Below are 18,899 nucleotides of genomic sequence, written 5' to 3'. Positions count from 1 at the left end.
TAATACTAATGAATTTTTATAGTGTGCTTTATGCAACAGCTGTTATATCTAGTAATATTTTAATAAATATTTTCTTCCGTTTTCATATAGCATTCATAAATGGTGTCTGAGTATACAGTGTTACCTGCTCCAGAAAAAGTGAAGAGATGTCCATGATTGTTAAATGCTAATAAATTCAATCCCACAATTGGAAAGACACATTTGTCACTGTTGTTAACTGAGATACATTAGTCATCATGTTTCTAAGACAATCAGCCCTTCCTTGCCTGTGAAACATAAAATTATATTACATTTATAACACTGCAAACTATTGCTTGAGAAAATTAATGTACTAATATGTATATGACACCATAAGTAAATATTTAGAGAAAGCTTCATTTACAATGTTTATATCACTACAGGTAAACCACACTATACTTCAGCAGTACAAAAAACATCTTAGAGTAAATTTGCTTTTGTATTATAATAATTTACTTCTCAGTTTTGCCTACAGCATACTGTCCTATAATCCACAAGACTCTGTGAAGGAATTGAAACTGTTAATGTCTCTCTCTTTCTTTATATACGCTTGCTGATCTTACCTCTAGTATTTTCTGTTTTCTCCCCAGAAAAACACATTACCATTACTCATCAATATTGGATTTACATGGTTGTGAAGTTATTTTTCTATGAATGCTTTACACAGCAGGATAGTTTTATAGCCTATAATGTATCAGCCAGAACATGAAATGTGTCTACCTATTGATGTGCCTAGATAAGGTCTGCTTGAAACCAAATGGCATTTGAGCACAGATATAAAGTATGATTGTGTTTAATATTTTCTATTGACTATACAGGAGGACTTCATTTTGCAAGGAAACAAAGCTTTACACAGACCCAGCAACTACTTGTATCAGTACGGTAGAGACAGGAACAGTTTGATTCAGTATGATGCAAAGGATCTGTGTTAATGAAGTTTGATTCTTTCTGCTGCATTGACTTCAGCATCCCAAAAGCTGCAGTTTCATTTCTCCTGCTCTAGAATCCTCCAGTAACACAAAGTTCAATAGCACTGGTCAAATTATTAGTTTCAAATAAATTATCCAACTAATTTAGCCCTTTTTTTCTGTCTGTGATTCGATCCTTGTTTCTGTGAATGTATTCACGATTCCTAGATACTTGACAAATAGTTAATGTGAACACATTTCAGCCTCTGGGTTGTTTGTGCACTTCTGATTGTTGGTATTTGTTATTCATAGGGTGTCCGTGGTTTGGAAATCTAACTGTGGTTTGTGCTCCCTGATTAGATGATAGGAGAATAATGAAGAGCAACTGGCACTACTCCAGTAGGAAGACTTTGACACATAATTACTCACCCTAAAACTCATGAAAATGTTGGGATTCACCAACACTTTCAGAAATTAGCTGGTGCTTGTCTGAATAATATGATGCCATGAGTAGCCTTGGAATGAACTTGCCCCATTTAGTTCTTAAAATATCTTCACCTCTTTTTAGAAAGATTTAACCAGTTCTAAAACTCAACTTCACTAGAACTCGGCCTTGGCTAACTTTAACTTTTAATTTAAATAATGTAATGACTAAGGATGGGCTTAATGGTCTGTAGTCACTAAATAGTATCTGCTGGTGATACTAGAGATAAAAGGCAGAGGGGGCTGGAAAAATGATCTGTTTTCTGCATTCTGCCTGTCCTCTCAAGGATTGATCCTGCATCCCTTAATTACCCATGTGAGTAAGGGCTGTAGGATCCCTGTGATGAAAAAAATGGGTAAAAGAGAGACACCCATCTGTACCTACAGACAATGCCAGGACTGGAGGGCGGAGAAAAGGAGAGAACTTGTCTCAGTTCTAGGCTGACTGGCCAAAAGGCAGGAGTTAGCTGCCTTCCTATATGAAGAGCGCATCACTAGGAGCCTGATGGCCAGGGACAGCCTCTGGGGAAGAAGCACTGAGTCCCTAACCGAGGGAGACTGCTTCGGAGATGGAGGTGCACCCAGGATCTGAGTGAACTGTGTGACTGAGACACTGTGGGGTTAGGTTGCTGCCCTGCCCAGAGGGAGCTGAGGCATGTCGGAATGCTGCAAAAAGTCCACAAGTGGCCACTACTTGAACTGAGTCATTATAGTCCAAACAGTCTGTAGTGGCCATGCCCCAAACAGAATGACAGCAGTAGGAGGTAGCCCAGGGCAGTGGACTTAGATTCTCTACTGGGAGGTCCCTGTTCAGGCATTGCGTCACAGGGGGCCCTGGTGGGGAGGGAGGGTCCAGGTCCATCTACCATACCTCCTTAAGAACTGAGGTACCTCTGTCAGAGAAATAAGGGGTGGGAAGTCAGCTGTGCCAACCACTAGACAATCTGACCCTCTGAGCACCCTCTTTATTTAAAGAGTTTACAATTATTTGTAACTAGTTGGCATTGCTGTTGAAGCATGGGTGTCTGTGAACCTGAAAAGCTAAAAGGATATTTGTACTGTCCACACACATGGTATCTGCTGCCTAGATGGATGCTGATGATAATAACAACACAATTTGTAATTCAATATTAATGATGAGAAAATATACTGTAAATATTAATACAGTACTAGATACTGACAAAAAGAAAATACAAATGAAACTTTAAATGTGTATTTACTGTGTCCAAACCTGGAAGAGCAGCATTGGCTCCTGTCTCACAGGGCTGGGGTCCAGTTCCCAAGTCCAGGTGCATGGGGTCCACAGCACTACTCAGGTTTGGCTTGGTGGTCCCTCTGTTGTGATCAAAGGGTTGCCAGACCTATTTTCAGTGAGTGGCACTGTGACCTCATGTGCCAGCTTGCAACACCACTTGGTTTGGAGCCCTCTCAAATGGAGGCCTGGGGCAAACTGCCCTGGCCCCCAACTGTTACCCTTGCCACAGCTGCCAACTTTCATGCGGTAAATAAGCACCTTAACTTTCACAATAAGCCAAAAATCAAGCTAATCCCATTTCAAACAAGGCCAAAACAAGCCAATCCCTAAGGACTCCAACACTTTATGTGACTAGATCCTCCCGGCATGCAGTCTGGGACTGTGGTGGGCCCACTGTGCACACCCTGACTCTCTCCTTCCCTTTGCCCCTGCTTGCCCCCGCTTGATCCCCTTGCCTCTGCTTGCCGGGAGCCAATCAAAAAAAAAAAAAAGAAGAAGCAACAAGCCAAAAACTAGCCAACAAGCAACTCACAAGCCAGTTAAGCCAAAACCAAGCCCAATTTCTGTGGGTTTGGCATGTCTGCACAGTGTGTGTATTGTTGTGGGTGCCACAGTACTCCTGAGTTCTCTCCTCCCCGGAGTTTTCCTTCAAGAACTCCTCACACATAGCAGTTTCCTCTCCCTAGAGTTCTTTCCCTGCCTCAGCTCCCCCGTCCCACCACTGGCACTCATCTTATGGTATACGTTTAGAAATTAGTAACAGAATAGGTCCAGTGCAACTGTGTTTCCTCAGCTACTGCATTTATGGTATCTGTCTGTTTGTACATCTGGTGAACCCTGTGTAAGGGAGTGTTTGTACAATTCTGTACCGTGTATGTTGAAAGGAAACTGCTTCTAAAACAGCAGAGAACACTGAAGAAAACAGTGTCTTCGTCACCACACTCCAGGTCCCAAACTACAACTCGTTTTTGTTTTGAATTGAGTAAGCCCTCTTTTTGCAAGGTACCACTACTTGCTCTGCTTTGCCATCCAGTTGCTGCTAGAGGAAGGACTTCTCCACTCTAGCATTGCCTGCTACTGTTTTCAGGAGAGGCTCTGGATGGGGAGGCCAAAAAGGTGTCAGAGCCCTGAAAACACTTTACTTCTTGTGAAGCCCAAGAAGCTTGATAGGTAGCAGGAGAAATTCAACATTTTCCAATGACCGCAACAAAATAGGCTTTTTATCAAGGCCAGTGAGCAGCAAAGCTGGAGCAAGAGGCCCTCTTGTATAGATGGGACCAGGATCCTTATCTGCAGAGGGTTACTATGCTACTGATTTGATATTAACCCAAAGCATAAAAATGCTACTTACATACTGCTTCCAGAGAAACAGTAATGGAAAGGTAGTCTTGGGTAACAGAAGTGAAGGAGACAGAGAAAAAGAGAAGGGCAAATGGAATAACCAGGAGAAGGAAAAGTGATCTCATGCTCTATTGACTCTCTCAATTATGAAGTGCAACATAACTAATGATTTTAAGGTCAGAGAGCTGAAGAGGGATTTCTTAGGGTGTTCATTCAGTGAGTTTGTGGCTAATAAAAGTTAATGGAATTAGAAAAAGCGTTCCTTGCCCAAAGTATTAGTCATTTTGTATATTTATATATGCACACACGTGTGTGTAATGGAAATAATCAGGGAAACATTGGGGCAATATTACTGTTATTTAGACTGCAGCTGAGTGTAACAATAAAAAAGCTGGAGTCTCTACGCAGACAGAGACAAGATGAGAATACCAGCAGACTGAGAGAGGCAGTAATTGGAAAAGGAGCTGCACACTTCCTATCCAACTCTCACTAATCTCAGATTTTCAGGAAGATCCTCGAGCAAAGAGCTCTGTATGAACCAGTATGGCAGCTAGTGCTGTGGGTGGATGAGGTGATTATTTAAGAATCTTAATTAGCCTGATAGGAAACAGAAAATATTAAATCTTAAATCTTGTGGAAAGCTACTGGGAAAGTTGTGTATCCAGTAAAGCTCTTTTAAAGTATAGCACAGTGGTTTGCAAACTTTTCCATACGAGGACCCTCATTCTGTGTTAGCCTCCTGCCCAGTTATCTGGGATCTAGCTACACCTCCTTCACATTTAGTAATAAGTGAAATGCAGGGTCATTGTGACATTTGCATGTGAACCCTCCCTCCCCCCCCCCCCCACGTTGCTGCTATACAAAATGCAAAACTCAATCTCTCCCACTTTTTTTAGGATATGCCCTGTATTTAAGGTAACTGTTGTCTCCTGGGCAGAATAAACTCCGAGCACAGAGCCTGAGATACAGTTGCTACTTTGCAAACAGGGAGCTCTATATAAGTTAGAATTATTATATTCAAGTGTGTGCTCCCTCCTCTCACCACCCACATGCCCTGAGAACATTACTCACACTGAGCAGCTGGCCCACACGTAAGAATGCGAGGAAGGGCTGCAGAATTTGCTACGTTTTTAACTATTAATATTTAAAGCTGCCCTCTCCCTCACTCTGGTTATCCTCCACTTTTCTCTTCTCAAGGAAAGTATTTTCCCCATTGACAGTTAAAAGCTGAAGTGGAGCATCAGGGATCGTGGACTCCCCCTTCCCATCAGCCAGTCAGGGGTTAAGGTTTTGTGACATTGTTATCGAAATAATCTTGCTGTGCTGCCACGGCATTCTTATTCTGCTTCATGCTGTATGTATTAAACTAAATTGTTCAAAGAATTAATGAACTTGAACGAAAGAACCTCTACTGAGCACCTTAGAAAACAGAAAGATCTGGTTGGAATATTAATCAAAGGAAATAGCTAATTCATATAGGGCCTGATTGCTCCTTCTGATGGGAATTAAAAATCTGCAAAGCTTCATCTGGAAGAGCTTTCTCCAAATAGTTCTGAGGGGTGACATTTGCATTGCCCTCCAACTTTGAAATCAACAAGAGGCTTTTTCCCTAGAACTCGAAAATCCATGGAGCACCTAGATGATCTACAGGAGACCCTGTACCTCAGAAATGGCTTTGGGACCCTCCCTTTTTAGCTCCTAGGTAAAATGTCTCCATTTGGCCTACAATGCAGCCAGGGCTTCCTCGGCTGGTGGTCCATAACATAGAGGCAAGCAGCAGAAAGTTAACACAGCCTCAGGCTCAGACTGCATTAATTCTTATCTGAATTCCCAGTGGGACTCAAATGGGGTGCGGGTCTGAGAAGGTGAGGATAATTCACATATTCCTCCAGCCTTCCCTTTTCCTGTTCCCTACCCAGGTGTAGTTCCCTGGACTCCCAGAGCTTCCTCCGTGGCCTTGGACCAGAAGGAATGGTGCAGGAGCGAAAACTAAATCCCTGCACCATGAAGCCAGGAGCAAATCTGCACCAAAATACTAGAGAGACATTCCCTACTAGTTTTTTTATTAGCAGTCATGAGGGATATTTGCAAAAGTCACTAGAGAAGGGAATGCAAACTTAAAATAAAGATTATTTAGGAGGACTGGCCCTTGATACAGGTTGAATGAATAAACAGGTTACATTAGCCAATACTAAACATGCTACTTAAGTTTCAGCACAGATTATTATATATCCCTCTAAGGCAAATGAGCTGGAGGTATAATTCCATTTCTGAGCTCTGTCCTATATCTAAACTACAGACTCAGGATGCAATACCTACGTCTTAGAAATGTGCAAAAATTGCAAAGGTTTTGTTTCAAATTATGCTATATATGCAAGATTTGTTGTGTGTTTATTTAATCCAGAAGCTTGCATTATAAATAATGTTGAAAGATTTTATATTAAGCAAGCATAAAATAAAATTTACAGAAATAGCTTTGCCAGTAGCGAGAATAAGGATTTTATGTAGTTTGACAGTACTGTAAGGAAATATAGATATGTGAGGGAGCAAGTTTACAGCAGGAATTGGCATTGCTGGTTTAAAAGTATCTGAAAATAATTCAAATTTTTGTAGCATGAAATTTTCCAGAATTTAGTCACATACACTGCAGGACAGCACTGCAAGCTTCATCATCCCATTCAATCAAAGTTTCCCCACTTGGTTCTAGTGGGACCTCTCCTGGCCCATGATTCAAGAAAGCACCTCTTTTCAGGACAACACCTAACCATATGCTTTCCTGAACTGGGATCCTTCTGAGGATAGGGTAGCTCTATCAGGTGATGGGGTCTCTGTCAAAAAATGTGTCAGTGCCAATTTTGTGATTTTTCATAAAAGGACAATTATTCACTGTATAAATTCTCATCTGCACATGGAGTTGTTCCACAATAACTTTCAAAGGGGATTATGCTAAAGCAGAACATGGTTCTCTTTTTCTAGAATATGAGTGTCCACACATGGAGTTATTCAAGAATAACTATTGTGCATTAAACTCAGACACATATCTTAATCCGAATTAACTCTCATGTGTAGACAACCCCTAATAAACTCTGACCACCAACTCATTTCACATCCCACTCTATCCCACCCCAGCCCACTTTCCCCATCCCTAGATCATCCCTCTTCCAAATGTGTAACGTTTATCGCAAATGACTATGCTTGAAAAAAGATCTGAAAAATCAGCAGTTTGGATTTGATTTTTTTAAACATCTACACAAAAGGAGGAGAAATAGCTTGACTCTCAGCTGACAAGATGTTCGAAGCAAATGGATTTTCAAAGCCAATCACTGTGAAGAGCTACTGCCTGTTTATCAAGTAAACCTATTCTGTGCAGCTGGCAGGGGCTGAAAGCCATAAAAAAATCAGCTGTATTTCTCTCTCTTCCTTTTATGCCCCTTCTGAATGGAACCCAAATGTGACATATTAAAAGGCAGCAAATAAGGCACAAATTTGTAGCAGTGAGGGTAATCAATCATTGTAACAATTTACCCAGGATTGTGGTAGAAATTTTTAAATCAAAACTGGATGTTTTTCTAAAAAAAAAACCTACCAAAATACTCTAGATCAAGCAGGAATTAATTCTGGGAAGTTCTATGGCCTGCGTAATAAAGCAGGTCAGGCTAGATGATCAAGTGGTACCTTCTGGCTGGTGATAACCACATCTTCTTTGTTCAGGAGATGTAGGGACTATGACCACATGTCCTCCAGGTGTGCAAATTGCCCTAGGGGGTGGTGAGGGGCAAAGAGGAAATGGGCATCATTCTCCTCCACCTTTGCCTGTGAAAATGGCCACCCTTGGAAAGGAGAATAAACGCCACACCATTCTAAGGACTTGTCTGCATGGAGACACTCAGGAAAGTTAATCCAAATTAATTTTCAAAGTGGATTAAGGTAAACAGAATAAAGGGTTTGTCTACATGGTGCACTACAGGTGTATGATTTCTAAAGCACACTAATGTATTGTGCGCTAATTGATCAACGTGGACCCTGCTGGCACATGCTAAAAATTCTCTAGTGCTTGAAACAGTGGTGTGAAAGTCCACCAGTGAACTTCTAGTGCATGCCAGTAAGGTCTACACAGACCAATTAGTGCACAACACATTAGCGTGTTTTAGAAGTTGCACCCTGTAGTGCACATTGCTTCACTATGTAACAAGTCCTACAGCTACTGTTATTCTGAATAAGGCCTGATCTACACTAGGAAATTAGGTCAGAATAACTTTTCACTCAGGGGTGTGAAATGACCTAACCCCTGGTGTAGACAGTGATAGGTTGTTGGGGAATTCCCCCATTGACATAGCTGCCGTCGTTTGGGGGAGGTGGCTTACCTATGCTGACGGGAGAAGCCCTCCTGTCAGTGTAGGAAGTGTCTTCACTGAAACACTAAAACCGCACAGCTGCAGCGTTTTAACTGTAGACAAGCCTTAAGAGTGTCCTCATGGGGGCTTACGGTGCTTTAGAATCATAGAATCATAGACTTTAGGGTCCGAAGGGACCATTATGATCATCTAGTCTGACCTTCTGCACAACGCAGGCCACAGAATCTCATCCACCCACTCCTGTACCAAACCCCTAACCTATGTCTGAGCTACTGAAGTCCTCAAATCATGGTTTAAAGACTTCAAGGTGCAGAGAATCCTCCAGCACGTGACCCGGGCCCCATGCTGTAGAGGAAGGCGAAACCGCCCCAGGGCCTCTGCCAATGTTCCCTGGAGGAAAATTCCTTCCCGACGCCAAATATGGCGATCAGCTAAACCCTGAGCATGTGGGCAAGACTCACCAGCCAGACATCCAGGAAAGAATTCTCTGTAGTAACTCAGATCCCACCCCATCTAACATCCCATCACAGGCCATTGGGTATATTTACTGTTAATAGTCAAAGATCAATTAACTGCCAAAATTAGGCTATCCCATCATACCATCCCCTCCATAAACTTATCAAGCTTAGTCTTGAAGCCAGATATGTCTTTTGCCCCCACTGCTCCCCTTGGAAGGCTGTTCCAGAACTTCACTCCTCTGATGGTTAGAAACCTTCGTCTAATTTCAAGTCTAAACTTCCTGATTTTATAGTTTATAGTTTATATCCATTTATTCTTGTGTCCACATTGGTACTGAGTTTAAATAATTCCTCTCCCTCTGGTATTTATTCCTCTGATATATTTATAGAGAGCAATTATATCTCTCCTCAGCCTTCTTTTTGCTTTAACTACACCTCTTTAAATTCACACCTTTAGTTAATTCAGATTAATTCTTCTGAGTGTCCCTGTGTAGACAATCCATGAGTCTCTGCCTATGCTCACTGTAGCTCCCACTGGGGCAGTACAGCTCCTCATCACTTCTACACATGTCTACTTAGCCTTTGGCATTTAGGTTGCTACATTTAATATTGCTTTGCACTATCATGCACAATTACAAACGCACAAAAGCAATCATGAAGATCCCTATTGGTCATTAGCCTAGGCACAGCAATAATAATAATAAAAAAGTATAATTATCATTCGCTAGCAGTAAAATGAGAAGGTGCAAGCAAGTCTCCACTGCACAGTGGAGATAAACGAAAAGCTCACCTGCAGAACCAAATCATCGGTAAGCAACCAAAATTAATTTAGATAGCTGCTTTGGCCTACTCTAAAAGGGACATTACAGGGAACACACGTGCTATTCTAATTAAGGTTGAGGCAGTAACTCTATAACTAGCACTTAATGTAGTTTCAGGGGTTTATGGCTTCAGCTGTCACTCTGGGCTGAAACTTGCAATCTAACATCTCAGCATAGGAGCAAAGTCTCTGAACAAGTTAAAACAAAAATCAGTTTGCAATTAGGTGAAGTCCCTGACTCAGCGCTAAGGAGACCTGTTTACTCAGGCCTATGACTCAGCAAGTCTGCTTCTTCTTCCTGGCTATGTAGGAATGGCAAAAGGCAAGTAATAGGCAAGGAAGTTACAGATGAGGGAAGTTTTTGCATTTTGACATATGATAATTACAACTGAGGAAAACAATGCCTTATAAAAGGAGGTGCCCCAGACAAACCTCTGCACAGTTCTGCATAGAGCCTAGGTTCATTGTTCAGATTATCCCTCCTGGGAAGCAGCTATTTGAGCAGTAAAATCACAGAGTTGTTATGTTGTGTTGGGGGTAAATTGACTCTACAGAGTGGTAGCTAAAACCAAATGCAGTATTGTCAACCCCAGACATTCAAAATCATAAAATAGTCCCCCAAAATTATGCGATTATAAATTATTAATTATGAGATATATTTCTTTATCTGCCTTCTGGTTTTTGAGCCTCTATGGTACACTTGTGCCAAGTTTTGATTTTTTCCTACAACCACAAGGGATATAAACTTATTTTTTTAAATGAAAACAGAGATTTTCATCTAACCACCTGACTTCAGAAGCTGGAGTTTTGAGAAAAACACCAAATATCATGGTAATTGATAAATTGTGAGAATTAGTCACACAAATTGGTGAAACAATTCATTTGGTCATTTCAGATTATGCCAGTGCAAGAATAAGAACAAAGTTAAAAAAGCATTTTATTCACTTTAGACATTTCTGAGCACCTAAGGAAAAAAACAGATTAAATTACTGTATTTTCTGGCGTATAAGACTACTTTTTAACCCAGGAAAATCTTCTCAAAAGTCGGGGGTCGTCTTATACGCCGGGTGTCGTCTTATAGGGCGGGTGCTGAAACTTCCGAGCCGGACTGGAGAATCTGCGGTCGCTGCATATGGTGGGGGGAGCTCAAAAACGGCCGCGGCCGCATCCCCGCCCAATGACGAGGTGAGGGGGCGCCTCAGCGGGAAGGTGTAAGTGAAGGGCGGAGCAAGCTGCAGGCGTCCGGGACGCCCGGGGTATGGAAAAAAGAGATAGAGTGGCGCTGTGCCCAGAAAAACACGCCTCTTTCACCCGTCTGGCCCGCCCTTGTATCCTATTACCGTACCTCCTTCTCTGCCTCTCAGATCTCGCTCCTGAGGACTGCAGTGAAGCGGTGCAGGCGCGCATGTGCGAGATCTGAGAGGCAGAGAAGGAGGTAATAGGATACAAGGGCGGGCCAGACGGGTGAAAGAGGCGTGTTTGCGCTACCGCTCTGATAGTCTTGGAGACAGGGAGGGCTGGGCAGGCAGGGAGAGCTGACCAATCCAAGCAGGCTTTGTATACAACAACCAGCCAATCGCCGGTAAGGTACATCGCTTGCCGTGATTGGCTGGTTGTTGTATACTGGGTACCACATACAGTACAGCACCAGTATCTGTACCTGTTCATACAGTATAGCACCAGTACATACAGTACAGTATACAAATGTCCAACAGTCAAAACCCCATCATGGCTCCACCAGCAAGAAGAAAGAAATATGAAGCCAGTTTCAAACTTAAAGTTGTAAACTTTGCCATGGAACATAATAACTGCGCTGCTGCAAGACAATATGGAGTAACAGAAAAGATGGTTCGGGACTGGAAAGCAAATGAAAAAGCATTAAAGAGTATGCCAAGGGGTAAGTGTGCATTAAGAAGAGGCACTCCACAATGGCCAGAACTCGAAAAACATGTAGCAGACATGGTGAATGAGCATCGCCAAAACGGTTATGTAGTGACACGAAATAAAATACATTTGTTTGCACTTCAGTGGGCCAAATCTAACCCAGATCACAGCAACAGATTTAAGGCCACTGTATCCTGGTGTACTAGATTCATGGGAAGGCATAATATGGTACTGAGGCAAAAGATGAAAATTGCCCAAAATTACCTGCAGATCTTGATAGCAAAGTAAATAGTTTCCATCGATACGTAATACAACAGCGCACTAAACATGGCTATGCGTTAAGTAGTATTGGAAATATGGATGAAACTCCAATGAATTTTGATATGGTTGGAAATAAAACTGTCCATCAAAAAGGTGAAAAAACAATTTTAATTAAAACAACAGGACATGAGAAGTCCAGTTTTACAGTGGTACTAGGATGCACAGCTGATGGCACCAAACTGAGACCAATGATTATTTTTAAAAGAAAAACAATGCCGAAATTCAAGTTCCCTGTTGGTTGTTTTGTACATGTGAATGAAAAAGGCTGGATGGATGAAGAAGGGGTAAAGCTATGGCTTGATAATGTATGGAGCAGGCGACCAGGTGGACTTATTCAAAAATGTAGTCTACTGGTGTGGGATATGTTCAGGGCTCATTTAACTCCCAGCACCAAGCAAATGCTTGCAAGACTAAACACAGATGCGGCAGTTATTCCTGCAGGATTGACATCATTGGTACAGCCACTGGATGTGTGCCTAAACAAGCCATTTAAAGATTGCATTCAAGAACAGTGGAATGAATGGATGGTTAGCGGCGAAAAGTCATTCACAAAAGGAGGAAACATGCGTGCTCCACAGTTGGATGTTTTGTGCAAGTTTGTCATAAAAGCCTGGAATGATATTGATGCAGAAACAGTAATCAAGTCTTTCAAGAAGTGTGGCATATCAAATTCATTAGATGGTATGGAGGACGACTACTTGTGGCAAGATGAAGAGGAAGCCGAAGCTGAGACCACACCATCTGATACGGAATTCGATCCATACGATGACTGCCTTACAAATGTATCACAAGATGTCATTGATGTACTTATGATATCAGATGACGAACAGGAGGATTTTGAAGGCTTTTAAAGGGAAACTGTCACGCCAGCAAAACCTGTAAAAATACCGTAGCTTGCAGTTATGATGGGCGTTGCTAACTCGCCAGGGACTTGCCCGGCACTTGCTCTCTCTCTCTTGTTTGTTATCTTCCTCCTATCATCATCAGTACCAGTTTGGTTGACAGCTTAGAAAACAAACAGCATGGCAGCTCCCATGGGTTTATTGTCTTATCCTTCCTTTCAGCTTTAGAGTGAATTAGGAAAAGTTTAATCCACTTGCACTGTTTTATGTTTACATGTTTGATGACAAACAGCCTTATGTTTATAAGTGACAGTTTTCCTGCTAAGTACCTGCATGTCATAAGCATTTGAATTAAAATTACCATATTGAAATCAAATCTGATGTTTTTTTAATTTTTTTTTGGTGTGCGTTGGAAGAGGGGTAGTCTTATACGGCGAGTATATCCCAAACTCTATATTTTAACTGGAAAAGTTGGGGGTCGTCTTATACGCCCAGTCGTCTTATACGCCGGAAAATACGGTATATGTCAAAAGTAAATAAAGTAAAAAAAGTGTGCAATTGATTCAAGATATGACCAAACAAATCTTAGTTATTTTATATGGCAGAAACGAAGAAAGATTAGGCATAATCTGTCATACACTGATGTGTGTAATTTTATTCATGTAACCATCCCATTTTCATCATTGAGACGACTCATATGAGTTCGGTTATTTGTGGACAGAAATGTTTGCAGAATCTGGTCCCTATTTTCACTACATTTTTGACTCCATAACTAACATGCTTCTTTTGTTTGCTTTTATTTTATATATACAGGTTATGGAGCATTTCTTGATTGGTTTTATACCATGGTTTGGAAGTTACAGATCATTTATGTGCTCAGATTAGCTGACTACTTTGCATCAGGACCCTTTGCCTGTTGTATATATTCTTAGCAGTATACAATACTACAGTTTTGAGGACTGAGAAACAAGGAGAAAGCATGAGGGAATGAGAAGAGACCAAGAAGACAGAATTGGATAGAAAAAAACAAGGACAGTGAAGTGGAAAGAAGAAAGAGAGAAAACAGTGAGTTAGAGTAGATTTAGAGAAAAGTGATACTGATACAGGGAAGACAGACGAAGAAGAATGTAGCTGTGACTCAAACATACAATACTAATACTTACCTTATAAATGTAGGTGCATTTACCAAGTAAGTACTGTTTTCCAGAATACAACATATTTAAAAATAATGTTTTAAAACAGATGAATCAATTGCTTGAATTGTCAAAGTATGAAAATTGGTGACAGTGCATGTGAGGTTACAAGTTTTATAAATGTTTTTAATACACATACCAATATAGACATGGTTCATAAGCTTGAAAAGATCTGATTTTATATTTTACAAATTTGAATGAAAAACAGCAATATTTACAAATAGTTTTATCAACTTATTTTTGCACTAGTAGAGAACTTTTAAAAACAGCATATTAATTGTATTAAAAATACTGTCAAAATTCATACTAAAATTAATAAAGAACTATTTGATAATATGAAATTCATATTAACTGGTAGAACAACATCAAGACAACTAGTACAACAGTTGTCTACAAGAGCATCATCTAACATATATGTAAAATTTCCTCTGTTCATTTCAGTTAATCAGAAAAACAAAATATTTTTGTCATGTTTGGGTAGAAGGAGAAATCAATGTCTGCTGACATTTACTGATTAAAATTTATGCTTTCCAAGCTTAGGTATAGTAATGAATGACTACATGACAGAACTTAACATTTCAACATTTTACATTGTATTGGGTTTAATGGGGTCAACAATATTGTATAATTATTAAAAACATATAGATATAGATACATAAATAAACATACTCACCCAACAGACAGGAAAGGTTCCTTTGAATCAAGTCTGTTAAGTAAATAACAGATATTTAAAATATATATCTATACACACACATATTACATTTTATAGCATTTAAATGATGGATTTAAAAGGCTCTAATAGATCTATTGCACTTTATATGGTGATAATGCACAATTTGGCAGTAATAGCAGAGCATCAAGGGTCTGATCCAACTCCCACTGAAATCAGTTACAAAACTCCCAATGACTTCAATTGGCAGAATGATTACAAAGCAGCAAACCTCAGGCCTGATCCAAACTAAACTCACTTCAGGGTGCATTTCACAGGAAGGCCACTTGACTTGATAAGCAGTGTAACAGGAGCATTTTCATCCTGGTCAGATGTTCCCCCTCCATGCTGTCTACTTCCATGTGAAGTATGTTCCAGTTCAGGAAGATACTTTACTACTAAAGTATGTTCTGAATTTTAAGCTTAAAATTAAGCATATGTTTCAATATCTTCCTGAATCGAGGCCTTGCATGCTATCTCCCTTGCCTTTCTGTTATGCCACGTATCATCCATTTTGTAGAATGTCATCACCCTCATGATAGTTTTGGTGTCCATAACATTAACCAGGTGTGAGGACCATTAGAACGTGAGTGAAGGGCCCTGTGTAGAGAGGTTAAAAGAAAAACTCTACAGACCTATTTTGAGAACTTAGGTGAAATATAAGTGGTACATAAACTACACATAGGCCCTCTGTACATGGGTGAATTTCATTTGTAAGAGAGTACTACAAACAATAAAATATAAAAAGAGACTGCTACTAAAATATTTGTCAGTGTCTTTTTAATAACGATGATAGCCAAAGAGAAATGGTGGCATGTCTCTGGAATTGAACACCTTAACTACTACAAAACCCCATACAAATCTAACCACACTAAACAAAAATACTACAAAATAATGTATTTCTAAAAATCTACTCTCTCCCCACCCCACAATTTTATCATGTAGATGATATAGTAAAGATTTATTCAAAACAAAATTAGGTTTAGTACAAACATTTATAATAATCTAGCCAGAAGTTTGTTTTCAAAGATATACTCGTCATAGTGCATTCTAAAAGACAGTCAACTTCAAGTATTACATTTACTTTTAATAATGTTCATCAACTTTTGCAAACCATTTAATTCTCAGGAAAAGGTTTCTAAGATTACTGGTGGGAATGCTTAAGTCTCTGTCTTGCTCTTGACTGTTGGATGCAATATACTTGAAATATAGTTTCCTGGGACTGAAACATGAGATTTTAATGCAATTTTTACCTATTTGCTTTAAGTAAGGGTTGAGTAAATGCCAGAAACCCACCACAATATATTTTCTGTGCACGTTTCTCCCTTTTCTCTAGCATTTAAGAATAGAGACCTCTGTCTCCATGGCAGCGTCTGCACTTTTCAAGTCCCAGTGGGGTTGGGATCCATTGTAGAGGGAGGAGGAAGAGACTAGGTGGCCCTGTGTTGATGTGTTTGTGAGTGGATATATATCATACCCCAGGAAAGATACTACAGCCTAAGACTGCATTACCTTTACTGCAAAACTCCCTGGACAATCACTAGTGCCTGTCAAGTTCCATGACAAGCTGACAGGAAGCAGGATGGTCACTGGGGACCTCCATATAGATGGCCGAGGCTTCCTCCCAGAGGATCCATATTTTGGGGGTGTGCCCTGTGGCTCCATCTGTAAGGTGCAAGTCCTGTTCCCATTATGAATAAAACAGGTAGAAACTCTGTGATGATCCTTAGAGTTTCCTTATCCTTTATCATCCCTCCAGTGGGTTTTACCACACAAGGGGGTGATCCAGCCCTCATAAGAAATTCATACGATTTGGCCTCTGATACTTTCTTCATAACAGTAAGATGAAAGAGAAAGCACGTCTGTGTTTTTGTGCAGTCTTACAGCAACAATTTTGTCATGAGGAGAGCTCTGGTGTTCTGATGAAGGACATAATCTGGTGGGTATAATACATAAAGGAAATGTTTGAGGTAACACTCTCTGGATAAAATACTGCAATTAAAAATCTATTTGAAATTCATTCTCAAGATGGAATTCAATTTGCTTTAACTGTGCTGGCCTAAGTTTGACCCCCTCTATATATTTGACTAAATGCTTTTAGATAATATGCAGCATTATTTTAAATTAGTTCAAGTGTTCCAGGTAATAAGGGAATACAATCATCCATTGGCCTTTTATTTTAAATGGTAATTCAATGCATACCAAATTAATATAAAGGATCAAAAACTGAAACACCATGTAAAAGAATATACTACATCTCCTTTAGTGGCAGTATTTATCTAGCCATGTTATCAATTATTACTTCCTTCCCAGCGATTCAGTACCCAAAATTCCTCAGAGTTTTAAAGCATTCTTATATAACTAAGGGTGAAACATCCTAAAAGGTAATCCTAGGTGGTTGCAGAAGAAGTTGGGATATTTTTTCAGCAGACAAACTATTAAAAGAGGAATGTTTGCTCTTAAGAAGAAAAAAAAGGATCAAAACCTAAAAGAACGCAGGAATCCTAGATCTGAAATAAATAAATAAATAATATTTTAAAAATAATGCAGTAATAGTAATGACACAGTGAAATAAAATATTTTATAACCTATGACATGTTGCTATGTATAAAATCTGGGTGCTAGAACCGTTCTGATTTGCAATGTTTTTATCACCCATAACTTGCAGTGCTCATGGGGGAAAAAAATGCTTTAGTAGAGTCTGTTATGTCCTTGAGGTGGCCAAAAGGCTTCTAAAAGACTTTTCATGCTACTTCTATAGAACGTCTAGCAATACAGGAAGTAGTATAGCACAAAGAGAACATAAAACTATACAAGAGCTTCTTTCAAAACCATGGAGGATACTCTAAAAGACATCATTCAGTGGAGCATACTTACACTTACATCATATTCCAACTGGGATCCTGACTTTGCAAATAACACTGCTCTACAGCCAAAATGCTTCTGAAATAAATGTAGTCAAACTTTACTAATTCTGGGTCACTGAGAATGAAAATGATGCTTAAAATTGTTGATTGGCTCTAGTTTTCAAGATATGCTATTGGGTCAGTATATACGACCCTTGACTTGGGAATGGCGGAGGATAAGTGAGTTGTAAAGGGAAGGGATCTCAATTTAAACCAGAAATGACTAAAATACATCTTTGACTGGATCTATGAATAAATCTATGACTGGGTTTGGACAGTAAACTAAACTATGTACATAATAGTTTTTTGCCTTTTGTTTCATAATAAATTGTATTTGTATAACCCTTTTGCTGATTTTTAAAGTGTTACATAAACAGGACAGGTGAAATATTATCATGTAAAGCAACCATAAACACATGAAAAGACCTAGATTTACAATTTATAATTAAAACTCTACTATCTACACAATATACATAGATATAAAATGTAAAAACTTAAATATCTTAGAAACAGTAGCCAATCAGTTGTTTTAATTGTCATATTTGAATTCAGCACATCAAAATACATAATAAATAGCACATTTTATCTCTGAAGCAGACGACTTCTCAAAAATTGTGGACCAGTGTAATGATATGCAAATTGGCCAAGAGAAGGCTAAAAACTCTTTGAAATGGGCGACCCTCATTACCACTACAAAAGTGATTTTTCCTCCTTTGGTATTCTACTGTTAATTGAATTATCTTGTTAGACTGACCCCCTTACTTGGTAAGGCAACTACCATCTATCCATTTACTATGTATATATACCTGCTACTGTATTTTCCACTCCATGCATCTGATGAAGTGGGTTCTAGCCCACAAAAGCTTATGCCCAAATAAATGTCTCTAGGGTGCCACAAGGACTCCTCATTGTTTTTCTAAAAATGTATGTCACTTGCTGATATAGGGTGGCTATTGATGTGCAAAACCAGGCAAAGGGCTCTTAGGTCAGTGATATGCAATATAGGGTTAGTTCTTCCTCCTCCTCTTCCTTTTGCTTTAGGGCAATTTCAACAGTACTGTGATCTGGAGGATCTGAATAGTTAATTCCTCTGATAGAATCTAACAGTTCAACTTTATATGCTAGTAATGTAAGAAAGTTTTGCTAGTTGAAAAGCATTTTGAAGTTCAGTCACTTCATGGATTGGCTGTGTAGTTTTATGGTATATTTCTTATGATTGATTTGGTTGACTTATTTACATGTCAAACAGATCTTCCTTTGCACCGTGTCTGTTTTAGAAGCAGAGATTTAACAAAAATACATGTTAAATCACAGAAAATTGAGCTTTGCAACTATTGTTGTTTGATCATCGATGTCCCATTAAGTTGATGGTTGATGGCCAAGGACAAGATACCACAAGCATAAGA

The 18,899-nt window shown here is 39.6% G+C and overlaps 1 protein-coding gene across 30 annotated transcripts in view; it reads right to left on the bottom strand.

The window, feature by feature from the left end:
• The window catches only part of RALYL (RALY RNA binding protein like), a 598,747-nt gene that overhangs the window by 71,085 nt on the left and 508,763 nt on the right, over nucleotides 1-18,899 (bottom strand). For 26 of the 30 annotated variants that reach the window (XM_008165316.4, XM_042844602.2, XM_065585828.1 and 23 more), the window contains one exon: nucleotides 14,552-14,584. The exons of the other annotated variants lie outside the window; for them this stretch is intronic. In XM_008165316.4, coding sequence (XP_008163538.1) covers nucleotides 14,552-14,584 — 33 coding nt within the window. The remainder of the gene's footprint in view (nucleotides 1-14,551; nucleotides 14,585-18,899) is intronic. 30 annotated transcript variants of the gene reach the window in all.

Source organism: Chrysemys picta, chromosome 2, assembly GCF_011386835.1.
Source record: "Chrysemys picta bellii isolate R12L10 chromosome 2, ASM1138683v2, whole genome shotgun sequence".
Lineage (NCBI taxonomy): Eukaryota > Metazoa > Chordata > Testudines > Emydidae > Chrysemys > Chrysemys picta.
This window is presented reverse-complemented; position numbering and strand designations above follow the sequence as displayed.